At 66.8% G+C, this 12,793-nt stretch overlaps 1 protein-coding gene across 1 annotated transcript; it reads right to left on the reverse strand.

Annotated features, from left to right (window-relative positions):
- Positions 1-1,182: 1,182 nt before the first annotated feature.
- DES (desmin) lies at positions 1,183-6,867 on the reverse strand. The gene is made up of 9 exons (XM_052793310.1): positions 6,230-6,867; positions 4,452-4,512; positions 4,176-4,271; positions 3,927-4,088; positions 3,710-3,835; positions 2,780-3,000; positions 2,593-2,642; positions 2,255-2,337; positions 1,183-2,125 (listed from the first exon to the last, which is right to left on the reverse strand). The coding sequence occupies exons 1-9, from the start codon at positions 6,781-6,783 to the stop codon at positions 2,084-2,086; spliced, it is 1,395 nt and encodes a 464-aa protein (XP_052649270.1). The 5' UTR covers positions 6,784-6,867; the 3' UTR covers positions 1,183-2,083.
- Positions 6,868-12,793: the final 5,926 nt, after the last annotated feature.

Consider the following 12,793-nt stretch of genomic DNA (forward strand, 5'->3'; position numbering starts at 1 on the left):
CAGGGTCTCCGGGAGCTGGAGAAGAAGCCTGCGAGAGGCTTGGGGGGGCTCTCCCCTGCCTGCGCTGCCCGGCGGGCGAAGGGCTGCCCTGTCCCCTGCCTGTCCCCCCTTTGCCCCCCGCCCCAGGAGCAGAGCCCTGGCCCAGCCAGCCTGGGCCGGACAGGGAGGGAGGTGTCATCCCTCCCCAGGGCCATCCTCGATGTCACAGGGCCACCTGCTGGAGACAGCCCTTGAGATCCGACACCCCCCCCCAGCCCTGGCCGGCCCCACAGCCAAAACTGGGGTTCGCCACGCTGGCCTTTCCATCAGGGACTCCCCAGCCCAGACCCCACTGCTGGCAGCAGCACCCGCCCTGTCCCTAAAACGCCCCCCCCCGCCAAGCCCTCCCAGGGCTCTGCTGCCTGCTGGGGGGACGGACCCTCCAACGCCTCCCCGGGCAGAGCAACCCTGAATCTCTCTCTCCTGTGGGATGCTCGACCCTGGGTTCCCCTGCTGCATCCCCCATTGCTGGGGCGAAGGAGACGAAGCCAAGACCCCCACACCCCGACCACAGGGAGGGGGGCACATGTGTTGGGGAGGAGAGGGTGTAGGGGCCAGGTTGAGGCTAGGGGTTGAGTGTGGGGTGGGGGCAGGCGTGGGGTGGTGGGGCTGATGCCCATGGGGTACTGGGGAGGAGGTAGATTTGGGATGAGGGGGGCTCTGCTTGCAGGTCGGTGGCAATGGGGGGGCTTGGTGAGGTCCCAGGCGGGTGTGAGTCTGTGGCAGGACTGGCCCGGGTGAGGGCAGAAAGGGGACAGCTGTGGGGCTGAGAGCCACTGGGCCATGGTGTAAGGCCCTGGGTGTATGGGGGGGACAGGGGATGGTCACCCAGAGCCCGTCCAAACCTGCTCAGGGTTCAGGTGTCACTGCCTCCAGTCCCAGCAGGGCTCTCCCACCCAGTGCAACTGGGAAACCCACCACCACAGGCAGAAAAATGCTCTGGGGCACCTTCAGTGTAAGATGAGGGACACACATGTTTTGGGGGGGACCAGCAGCCTAGGGAAGAGACGGCTCAGGGGGATGCTGGCCCCCTCATCCACCCCAGCCCAGCCCCGGAGGGCCGTGTGATGCCCCCCCAGTGCTGCCTCCCCACCACCCCATCCCATCCCATCCCTGCCCCAGAGATACACTGGGAGGAAGGGGTGATGCTCCACTGTTTATTTCAGCCGCCTGAAGAGTCACGTAGACGCAGTGGGGTGGGGATGCAGTGGGGTGAGGGGTGGGGGCGCCTGCCCTGGCCCCCGGGCCTCTCTCCAGCTCCTCTCCTTCTCTCCCCCCTCTCTCCCACTCACTCACTCCTCCTCTCTCCTGTGTCCACCTACGGGTACCCTCTCGGCTCACGAGCCTGGCCCCGCACAGCCTCCTGCTGCTGGGGGTCCCCGTGATGGGGGGGTGGGCGCTGCCCTCCTCTGCCCCACGGGGCTGCCTCTCGGGCTGGGGGGACCGCAGGGCCCCAGCCCCCCCGGGCCAGGAGGGGGACGCAGGTTGGGAGCACCCTGGCTCCAAGCCGGGCAGAGAAGGGGGGGGTTGGCCCAGACCCCTCTTCTCCCCATCCCCAGCATCACCGCCATGCACCCGGAGAAGTGCCAGCTCCGGGGAGGCCAGCGGTGCTGGTGCAGGGGGACAGGTCCCCGCTCCCATGGGATGAACCCTGAGCCTATGCCCGGTGTGGGGAGGGGGCTGAGGGGGGATCCAGAACCCGCTGCTGGGATCATCCGGCTCTCCAGGGAGCTGGCCCAGGCCACCATCAGCTCCCCACAGCCCCTCCTGCCTGTCCCCTCCCTCCCTCCTGCCGCCGCCCTGGCCCAGGCCTGATCCTGACGCTGGCGTTGCTGCTGCGAAGCTGCGAAAGCAGAGCGAGCCTTTCAAAGCCAAAGGAGAGAGCCCGGGGGGTGCGAGGGGTCCGGCGGCAGCTGTGCAGGGGGGAACCCCTCGGGCAGTGCCGGGGGAGCGCCGGGGGGCAAGGTGGGGGGCAGGAGGGGGGCTTGGCGGCAGGACGGAGGCAGGGACGGAAGGTGCCAGTGGGCTGCAGGAGCAGCCTCCTCTACAGCACTTCGTGCTGCTGCTGGGTCGCCTCGCTCACCACCTGCCAGGAGAGAGGCACCGTGAGATGCCATGCCGTGCTAGCACCGGAGCCCCGAGCACGGGGACAGGTGCCGTGCTCGGCCCCCCCCCCCCGCCTCCCCGCTACCCCCTGGTACCGCCCTGCGCTCACCTCCCCGTCGCGGGTTTCGATGGTTTTGATCATCACGGTCTTTTTGGTGTGTACCTCGGAGCCGCGCTGCTCTGGGCTGGTCTCTGCGGGTGGGAGGACACAGGGGATGGGACCGCAGGGACATGTGGCGCGGGGGCACAGCAGTGGGACTGGCTTAACACCCCCCTCAGCTCATGGCAACACCCAACAGAGTGCCCCCACACCAGGGGGTCAGTGTGGCACCCGTGGGTCCCCAACCTGCCAGCCTGGCTGCAGCCCCCCAGGAGGGAGATTTGCCCCCACTCTGGGGACCCCTGGGGACTGGTCCCAGGTTCTCTTCCTCATGAGGCGATGCTCACCTCGGAAATTGAGTGCGGAGGCAAAGGTCTGGTGCATGGGGATGCTGATCCTGTGGGGACACAGAGGGGAGAGCTCAGTGTCAGCCAGCCAGCCCCAGCCCTTGGGCAGCTGCTCATGGGGTGGGACCCCCAAAAACCAGCTGACCCTGCTGATCCCCCCACCTTGTCCTGCTCCCCTGCCACTCACCGGTTCTCCTCGCCCTCCAGCAGCTTGCGATACGTGGCAATCTCCACGTCCAGGGCCATCTTGACGTTGAGCAGGTCCTGGTACTCGCGCAGGTGCCGGGCCATCTCGTCCTTCAGCTGTCGGATCTCCTCCTCCAGCCGGGCAATGGTGTCCTGGTACCCGCCGGCCTCCCCTGCGAAGCGCTCCTCCATCTCCCGCATCTGGCGCATCAGTGAGTCGTTCTGGGGAGACAGGGGGGCTCAGCAAGGGGGGGACCCGGAGGGGACAGGGCTCACCTGGGGTGGGGATACTGGGGGGGTCCTAGGGGAGAGCCAGGGACCTGGGGAGAGCCGTGGTCAGTCCTGGGCTGGGTCCAGCTGATGTGGGACCGTGATGGGTGGCTGTCACCCTCCGTCTGCCCAGCGCTGGGCAGGAGGGTCTGGCAGGGGCAAGCTGGGCAAGTGCTGGGCAACCCCAGCACCCTCTGCCCAGGTGCCCAGGCCCCTCAGCAAAGCCATCCTGCCCTGGCAGCAGGGCGAAGAGAGGTGCAGGAGCACCAGACAGCTGCCTGGGGGTAGCACTGCCACACTGGTGGCTGCTGACTGGCTCCTGTGACTGTGACCGTGCCAGAGAGGGACTGTTGTGCCCTGTTTGTTTGCAGCCACCTTCCCAGCCTGCAACCAGACACCCTGAGCCCTGCACCCGCCTGCCTGGAGCCTCCAGGTCTGGGGCACCTTTTGCAATCTGTGCCTTGATGCCGGGGTTCTGCCAAAACACGTCGCAGAGGCCCAGACTGCCGCTGGGGGAGGTGCGGCCCAAATCTGGCAGCAACTCAGCAGAGCTGGGAAGAGCCCTCCACCCCAGAGATGTCCCAGAGGTCCCCGAGCAGCCCCAGCGCAGCAGGTCCTTGCAGGGAAGCTGGTGGTCTCCCCGACACTGCCTGCAGCTCACCGTGCCCTTGAGGGCATCGATCTCGCAGGTGTAGGACTGGATCTGGTGCCGGTACTCCAGCATCTCCTGTTTCGCTTGCCGCAGCGCGTCGTTGTTCTTGTTGGCCGCCTGCGTCAGGTCAGACACCTGGGGAGAGGCCAGGGTCAGCGGGCATGGCCACCGGGACAGCCAGGACCCACCATGTTAGGGCCAGCCCGGAGCCCACCACCACCGGCACCTTGGACTTGTACCACTCCTCGGCTTCGGCAATGTTCTTGGCAGCGATGCTCTCGTACTGAGCGCGGATGTCCCGCAGCGCAGCCGTCAGGTCGGGCTTGGAGATGTCCATCTCCACCTGGATGTGCTGCTCCTGCAGCTGAGCCTGCAGCTCACGGATTTCCTGGGGGGACAAGGCGACACCTCAGGGCACCCCCTCCATCTGCCGGCCCCACGGGTGCCCGCAGGAAAGGGGCCCACCCCGACCTACCTCTTCGTGCACCTTCTTGAGGAAGGCGATCTCCTCCTGCAGGGACTCGATGCGTCTTTCCAGGTCGATGCGTGCCAGCGTGGCCGCGTCCACGTCCTGGGGGACACGAAGTGAAGGGTAGCGGTGTTGGGGGGGTGCGGGGAATGCACCTAGGCTGGAAGGTGCAAAGCTGTGCCCAGGGCCATGCCCTGGTGCTGGGACTGGGCTGCTGGGGGGAGATGGGAGTGGGAGGGAAGGCAGGGGTCCCAGGCCTTGCAGTGGGGGACAGGTACTCACGGCTCTGAAAGCAGCCAGATTATTCTCAGCCTCCTCCTTCAGCTGGATCTCCTCTTGCAGCCTGCAGGCAGAGAGGGGAGGTTAGGGGGGTCCGGAGGAAGCCCCGGCCCCCAGCAGCGATGTCCACCCAAGCTGTCCCTGAGCCCAGCGTGGCCTGGTGGGAAGACGGCGGATTGTTCTGCATTCCCAGCAGGCGGCGGGAGGGCTGGCGGGGGGCCAGGGGCTCTTCCTCCCATTCCCTATTATAGTCAACGCCAGAGAGAGCACAAAGGCATGAGGTCAGCTCGGTGCCACACGCGCTGCCCCGGCCCTTATAGGGGAGAGTGGCCGGCAGCCGGCGGGACGGGGTGCAGGATCCGACACGGGGGGCCCAAGGGATGGCCCCCAGCTGTGCCGTCCCGGGGAGAGCAGGAGGACAGACGGGTCTCAGCGGTGCTGTGCAATGGGGGTATGGAGCAGGGACCGCTGGGGTGTGAGCCCAAGGTCAGGGCTGGGGAGCCCGGCTGTGCCAGGGGAAAGGGCAGTGCCACAGGCTGCTGGTCAGGGGGAAGAAGGCGGAGATGCCCTGACGATGCTGGCACACCGAGTGGCAGGAACCTGACACCCGTTTGTTCTGAGCCCTGTTCCTCCCCTGACATTGAGGGGTCCTCCACGCCACCACCCCCAGCCTCCCAGCATCAGGGGCTCTGCCCCACCAGGACCCCAGTGCTGGCCATCTGGGGCAGAGGCTGGGGTTGCAGGGGGAGGCAGCAGCCTGTGTCACCCCCAGGACATGGGGACTTGGCATCCCCAGGGCACAGGGGCCAGGAGGGAATGTGCAGACCAGCATCAGAAAAAGGAGCTTCCCCCGAGCATCCGCCCCTGCTGCCAGGTGCCCCCATGCTGGTCAGTCCCTTGGGGGTCACTCAGCCTGGGTGCCCTTGTGGCAATTCCCCCCCGGCCCCAGCCCCCTCCCCGGCACCAGCCAGGCCCACGGCATCCTTGGGGGGTCCCCTCTGCTCCCAGGGCACCGTGGACACCCACAGCAGCCCTGGAGCATCCCTGGCCTGCGGAAGTGTGGCCTCTTCCTCCCCTCCCTCCTTTGCGTCCGGAGCTGGTGGAGCACCCCCCCCGGGTCATCCTCCCCCTCGCTTCCGCCTGCGTGGCAGGCTCCGTCCATCTGTCTGTCCCGCAGGGCTCAGTGCACCCATGGGCTGGCCAGCCCTCCCCGGTGTGAGTGAGGATGGGGACCCTGGAGCGGAGCACTCCGATCTCCCAGCTCTGGGGGTCCCATGGCATCGCAGCCCGGCCTCGGCCCCGCTGCAAGGGAGGACACAGGGGACACCCCTACTGCCGGAGCCATCCTGCCCGCTGGGTGCTGCCTGGGCGCCTGGTGAGGGCTGGCAGCGGCCGTCCAGAGTGCCCTGCTGAGATGCCCGGGCTGTAGGCACTTCCCTTGCCCTGCCTCATGCTGCTGGGCCAGCTCCCCCCAACCTGCCTCATGCTGTGGGTTGGGGAGAACCCAGCACTGGTGTAGCAAGTCATGGGTGCTCTTCTCCCTCCCAAAGTGCCCTGCAGGCAGGTGCAGCTAGCGACAGGCATGGCCGGGGTGCTCTCCCACCCTGGGGGACAGCGTGAGGGGGATGGAGGAGCGGGGCCACAATGGGCTCCGAGCACAGGGCACAAGGACAGCAGTGAGCACTCAAGGGGCTGCCAGGGTGAGCTCTGCTACCACCCAACCCTAGGGATGGAGATGCAGGGATGGATGCCCACAGGGACACACCAGGGCCCCTCCTCACCTCTGCTTGAGCTTCTGCAGGTCGTCCAGCAGGTTGTCACGCTCGACCTCGACACGGGCCCGCTGGCTGGTGAGCAGGTCCACCTGGCGCCGGAGCTCCCGCAGCTCCTCCTCGTACATCTCAGCCACGCGGGTGGGCTCCTTGCCCCGCAGGCGGTTCACCTCGGCCACCATGAGGGCATTCTGCTGCTCCAAGAAGCGCACCTTCTCGATGTAGTTGGCGAAGCGGTCATTGAGCTCCTGCAGCTCCACCTTCTCGTTGGTGCGGGTCTGGAGGAACTCCTGGTTCATGGCATCAGCCAGGCTGAAGTCCAGCAGCTCGCCAGCACCTTGGTAAGCACTTTGGTAGGAGCGAAGGGGCGTCACGCGAGTGGCACGGAAGCTGGACAGGCTGGGGACGGCCGAGCTGCGGGACACCTGGTAGACGCGGGAGGTGACGGAGCTGCCGCTGCTGCCCTTGCCCCCGAAGGAGGCACGGGAGAAGACCGGGGAGGCACCGCCGAAGGTGCGGCGGTAGGAAGAGACCCGCTGGCTGGAGGAGTAGGACTGGCTCATGGTGGCGGCGTGGGGCGGCGAGGCTGGAGCAGGGAGCAGGCAGCAGGGCTGGCGAGCGGCCGGCAGCTCTGCGAGGCGTCGGGAGAGGACCCGCGACGCCGCTATTTGTATCCTGCTGACATCACCCGCCCCTCCTGCTGCCGGGCAGCTGGGGGATGCTGCTGCGGGGGGGCTACGGCCGCCAGCCACCGCCCACCACCCCTCACCTGCCAGCACAGTCGGGCCGTGGAACCCCGGGCAGACGACGATGATGCCCGTGGACCCCGGGCACCCCCAGACCCCATCGGTGTATCAGCCTCCCCCCCTGGCCCCCAGTGCACTGCCCCGTCCCTGGGGGTGTGAGGGGGGAAGTGGGGCAGGCTGGTGGTGAGCCCCCCAGCACTGCCCAGACCCCCATCGGGGCGCAGTGCCACCCATGGGGGGCCCAGACAGACAGATGAGCTGGGCTGGCGCCGGGGGGGCAAAGAAGGGGACTCAGTCCTTCACGCCACTTGCTTCCCCCTTGAGCCAGACCCCATGCCCCAGTGGCCCCGCTTCCCAAACTGGCCTTGAGCACGCCAGAATGCCCCTGATGGTGCCCTGACCAGGCTCAGCTCTCCATGTGGGGCCAGACTCCAGCCCCCCCACACAGACAGGGGCAAGGCAGGGCCCTGGGGAGGGGGTGATGTGGGGGGATCCCTGTCCTGAGCGTGCTTGTGCTGATGCACCAACTAAACCCCCTCTTTCTGATACGGGGGGGGGCTGAGCACCGGCCCGGGGCTGGGCACTTTTGGGGTGCTGCTGAGTGACCCCGAGCAGGTGCTGGGTCCAAGCGGCCCCTGGTGATGGTGATGTCACCCCCCAGGTCCTTGCTCCGGCACATTCCCAAAGCAGCAGGCACCCAACCAAAATAGCCTCCCCAGCTCATACACGTGGGACAAACGTGGTATTTATAGTCCGGGGAGGCACCCTGTTAACCCTTCTTGCACCAGGCATGTGGAGACTATGGCTGGATGGGGACCCTGCCCAGAGCAGTGCCAGCCCCTCTCTGGTCCCCATCACCCCAAGAGCAGGAGAAGGTCCCCAGGTCATCCTGGGGCACTGCAGGCTCTGTCCTGTCTCCTCAGCCTCCCCCTTGGCCCAGCAGTACTTTGGGGAGCAGAAAGCCCAGCCCGCCTCCCCAAATCTTCCCAGAATGAGGAATACCCCAGTTGACCCCAGGACCCCCACCACAGCTTCCCACCTCCTGGATAGGCGGTGGGCGGGGCAGGGACCCCTGGGGCCATGCACAAACCCAGGCCAGCTAAAGAGGACGCCCTGAGGGAGGGGGGCTGTGCTGGGGTAACCCCTCGGGGAGTTGTCCCTTGCCTGGGCAGCACCCCTCCTCCCCAGGCTCCCCGGCACACCTGGTGACCCCCAGCCCTGCCCAAGCTGGGCTGTTTTGGCTGACATCAGCTGGCACAGCCCCAGCCCCTCTGTCCCTGGAGGCCCTGGCAGAGGGGACCGCCGTGCCACTGGGCACCGGGTGACTCAGCACCAGGAGCAGCGCTCAGCCCTACCAGGCCCCGCACCTCCCAGCCCTCTGCCCGGGCTGCAACCCAGATGCTGAGCGGTGCCAGTGCTTGCCCGTGGCAGCATCGGCATGGTAAAGGCTTGGGCTTGGTCGGGGCAGCATCTTCAACTGCTCCGGCTCTGGGAGGCACTCCTGCCTGCTGCCTGCCTGCTCCCTGCCACCTGGGGGGCCAGCAAAGGTCTGGGCCCCACAGCCATGCAGGTGGGCAGAGGGTCGATGCCCCACATCCCTTCTGCCCCCCCAAGCCCCCCCATCCCCAGACTCCCTCCCGGCCGCCTAGTCGCCGTGTAATGCAGTGGCTTCCCAAAGGGTGCACACTGCCTGGCGGAGCGTGCCTTTAAAAGGGAAGGTATTTCCAGATGGGGTTGTTTCATCCCAGCGCAGGGGGGAGGATGGAAGGAAGGGGGGCTTGTGGGGTGGGGGGGGAGAAGATGGAAAAACAGACAGCATCCTTCCTCCTCCTGGCCCTGCTCCGAGAGCACCCTGCGCGTCCCTGAGCCCCGCACGCGTGCCCTGCCTGCCCCATGAGTGCCGGCAGGGTGGCATGCCAGCCCTTGTCTGGGGGGCAGGTGGGTGCCCACAACAGCACGGGGGACCCCAGGGGTCTGGGCCAGCACAGTGCCAGCCGTACTGTTCAGCCGTCCTTTCCTGTGACCCTATCCCGCTGCACTGCCGACTGGGGGTGTGGGGCGGATGGGCCCCCCAGGGGTGGTATGTCCAGCGGTGCTCAGCACCCTGCCCTGGTGCTTCAGGTAGGGCGATGCAAACCCCACCCCGGGCCTGGAGAGCCCTTGTCCCCATCCCACAGAGCAGGGGCGTGCAGGGTTGGGGTGCCCCGGGGAGGGGAAACGCACTCTTGGGCACTGCTGCTAGGAGGGGAAGCAGCTCAGAGGCGTTAACCAAGAGCACCCTCCTGACCCCGCTCTAGGACAGTTTTAAGTGGCCTTTCCTCAGCTGCTGTGACAGCCTTCCGGGATGGCTGTGTGCAGGCAGGGGCCCCACGGCTGGCAGAGAGCGAACGGACGCCTTGGACTTTCCACAACCTCTTAGGAAAGCCCCGTCTGCATGCAGGACCCGGCAGCACGGGAAGCAGGGTGTGAGGGACAGGAGCCAGGGACCCTGCCAGAGTCCCATCCCAGGGACGCGGCCCCAAGCACTCTGCCAGCTAAAGCCCCAGGGGCTTCGAAAAGCAAGGAAGCTGCAGAAAGCAGCGGTGCAGGGGTGCCTCCTGTCCTGTTCAGCCCTGTTCAGTCTCCTCGAGGCTCCATCCCAGGCCAGGCTGACCCAGACTGGTGGAGCCTGGGAAGCAGCCCCTCATCCCCCACACTGGCCTGGCCCCAGCTCCCACCAAGCCCTGGGATGAGGCTGCTGCTGGGAAGGCATCGGGAGCTGGAACGTCAAACAACTCCCTCCGGTCATGACATCCCCGTGAGCAAAGCCAGCTGCATCCCGTGGCTGCCCCTCCTCCCTGGCCTTCCCTTCCCACTGCTCCCCCAGGATTTAAGCCACCCGGCAAGCTGGGAATAGCCTCCCTGGGCTGCAGGCATCTCATGGTTTGGAGGTGGGCAGGATGCAGGGATGGGGTGCCGGCCCTTCCTCGGCCCTGTTCCCTGCCGCTGGGGCCCCCGTGCCTGCCTTGCGCCTGGCCCTGGCTCAGGGGTGAGCAGAGGGATGGGAATGAAACAGTGAGGGCATCCATCCCCCTCCCTCCTGGCCCCCGGCCGTCTCCTTCTGTCCTGCTCCTTTTACAGCCATGAGCCTCCCAGGCGCCTTTACCCTAACAGGGAAGGACCGTGCAGCCCATTCCCCGGCGCTGACGGACCCGGGGCACGTGCTATTGTCTAAATAGGAGATGGTTCTCCTTCCCTGCCTGGACCATGGCCCAGCCTGGCCCACCGGGGTCCCGGGAGCTGGTGGGTGCCCTACAGGCTGCAGACCCCCACCCACTGCTCACCCCAGCTGCCCCCATGCCTTCATCCACCCCAGGGCTCGGGGCCAGCAGTGTGGGCACACAGCCTGTCTGGCTGCCCCTGGTCCCCACCCCTGTGCTCCCAGGTGATGGGGATGCTGGGGATGATGGCTTGTCTCCAAATGGCACAGGGATGCTGGGGTGCCTGGCTGCCCCGCAGCATGCGTGGATGCTGGGGGTGTTCAGCTAGCCCCTGTAACCTATATGGATGTTGGAGGGTGTTTGCTCGCCCCCCCAGGTCTTTGTAGGTCCTCAGGGTGAGTTGTTGCGTCTGTGGTCCACGAGGATCCTGGGGGTGACCTGTTGCCCCCAGGGCCATGTAGATGCTGCAGGACACCAGCTACCTTCATGTCCATGCAGATGCTTGAGGCATATACCTGCCTCCATCACTCATCTCCAGCTAGCCCTGCAATCCGTGAGGATGCTGGGGGTGTTCACCCATCCCCACAGCCCAGGGGCAGGCTGAGGATGTCCACCTGCCCTCGTGATCCACGGGGATGCTGGGGCTGCCCAGCTGCCTTCGCGGTCCACGAGGATGTAGGCATGACTGGCCACCCTCGTGGTCCATGAGGATGCTGGGGTGTCTCTCTGCCCTCCCGCAGGCCTCGATAGCATCACCCATGCCAGTGAGATGAGGTAGCCGTTACCCGCTGCATCACTGGTGGCTCATGTAAGGCATGGTGGCCATTTGCTCAGCCTCCAGCAATGCCCGGGCAGTGATTTCACTTTCTCATGCTCAGACACGTGGGCCGGGATGGGGGGGACCGCCTCGATGGGTGCCATCCCTGCGCTCATCCTGGCAGGGCGGGCAGGGAGGGGGTCCAGGCAGCCTGGCAAGCAGCAGGAGAAGGGGGCGGCACTTCCTGGAGCTCCGGCTGTGTTTACAGGCTCTGTCCTGGGCCATCTCTCCGTTAACCCTTTCCAGCAGGGCTCAGCTCCGGCTGCCCATCCCCACAGCCACCTGCCGCCCCAGGGAACGCTTCCTGGAGCAAAGCCTGCACGGCACCCAACCCTGGGCTGCCAGGAGATGTGGGAAGGGGCACGGTGCCCTGTCCCCACCAATCCTGCCCCTGCCAGGCTCCCCTGGGCACACGCGTGAGCCCAGCAGCGGGGTGCAAGCGCCCCGAGGAGGAGCTGATGCCGGCTTTGGGGGGCTGCCTGGGGCTCCCTGCTGCACCCAGGCGTCCATGGGGCAGAGAGGGATGGGGACAGGAGCAGTGCCCTTCCAGCATCGTGGTGATGGGGTGGGGGGCGGCCGCGGCAGGTGCTGTGCAGCCCCCGGCACCCAGCCAGGGGTGAGTCAGAGCCCACCCGGAAATAGCCAGCGGGAGCTTTTTCTGGAAACCCCGCTGCTCCGGGAATAGCTGCGGCATGCCAAGGCGCTGCCCTTTGCTTGCGCCTGCAGGGCTGGGCAAGGGCCGCACCCGGCCCTGCCACTCACCCCCTGCTCCGGCCACCCCAGATCCGGGTACCCCCCTGCTCCTGCACCCACCCACCCCGGACCCATCTGCCCTGGGCACCGGTGTCCACTGGGTACCCACCCATCCGGGCAGCCACCAGCTGGGGGGGCCATGGGCTCCAGGCACCCATGCTGCAAATGTCCCCAGATGTCCCCAGGCATGGCCTGGGGACCACCCAGCAGCATCCAGCCCTGAGCTGGGGGGTGATGCTAGCAGGAGGAGTCGGGGTGACGGCTGCCTGGCAACCATGTCCCTTCAGCAGGAGGGTGCAGGGCAGAGGGTGAGTGTGGCCCAGCTCCGGGCCAGGGTGCTGGGTGCCTGCTCCCAGCCTGGTCCTGTCTCGGCGGGGCGCTGGCCCTGTGTTTTGCTATGGTGGCTGTGGTTGACATGGAGACCCTCCAGCTGTCAGCTTGCAGGGTGCCAGGCAGTGGGGGGTGCTTGTTCCCTTTTGAGGGGGGGGAGAGGCAGGTGCTGGGGGGTGGGAGCATAAATCCAGAGCTGTCGTGAGCTGCCGGCACGGCAGGTCCCAGGGTCAGGGGCAACAGGACCACCAGTTTCCAGTCCCCAGGACACGGACAGTGTCTCCAGCTAACAGGGTTCCCACGCTGGTGACTCAGGAGCTGGGAATCTGGTTGGCACTGAGCACCTGGGCCCCAAGCACTGCCGTCTCCCTCCTAAGGCCGCAGACCTGTTGCTGGGATGACAGGATGTTCCTAGGAAATCATGCACGAGCAGTGATGGAAACCCAAAACCCCACTGCCACACCCAGCCCACGCAGGGGACCCAGCCAAGGGCAGCAGCCACTCCGATCTGTGTGAGGCCCAGGGGTCCCATCCCCTAGACGTGCCCAGGCCGTGCCCCCGCCGGGGCTGGCAGGCAGCTGGGGTGCTGCCCGGCCACCGTGCCAACTCCCAGCACCCCTGCGCATCGCTGTCACTCGGGGACATTGGTCCCCAATATGGCACCAAGGGCTTGTGCCTTGTTTTCTGTGAGGGCTGAGCGCTGCCGAAGTGGGGGAGCAGCAATGAT

Source organism: Harpia harpyja, chromosome 7 (genome assembly GCF_026419915.1).
Source record: "Harpia harpyja isolate bHarHar1 chromosome 7, bHarHar1 primary haplotype, whole genome shotgun sequence".
NCBI classification, from domain to species: domain Eukaryota; kingdom Metazoa; phylum Chordata; class Aves; order Accipitriformes; family Accipitridae; genus Harpia; species Harpia harpyja.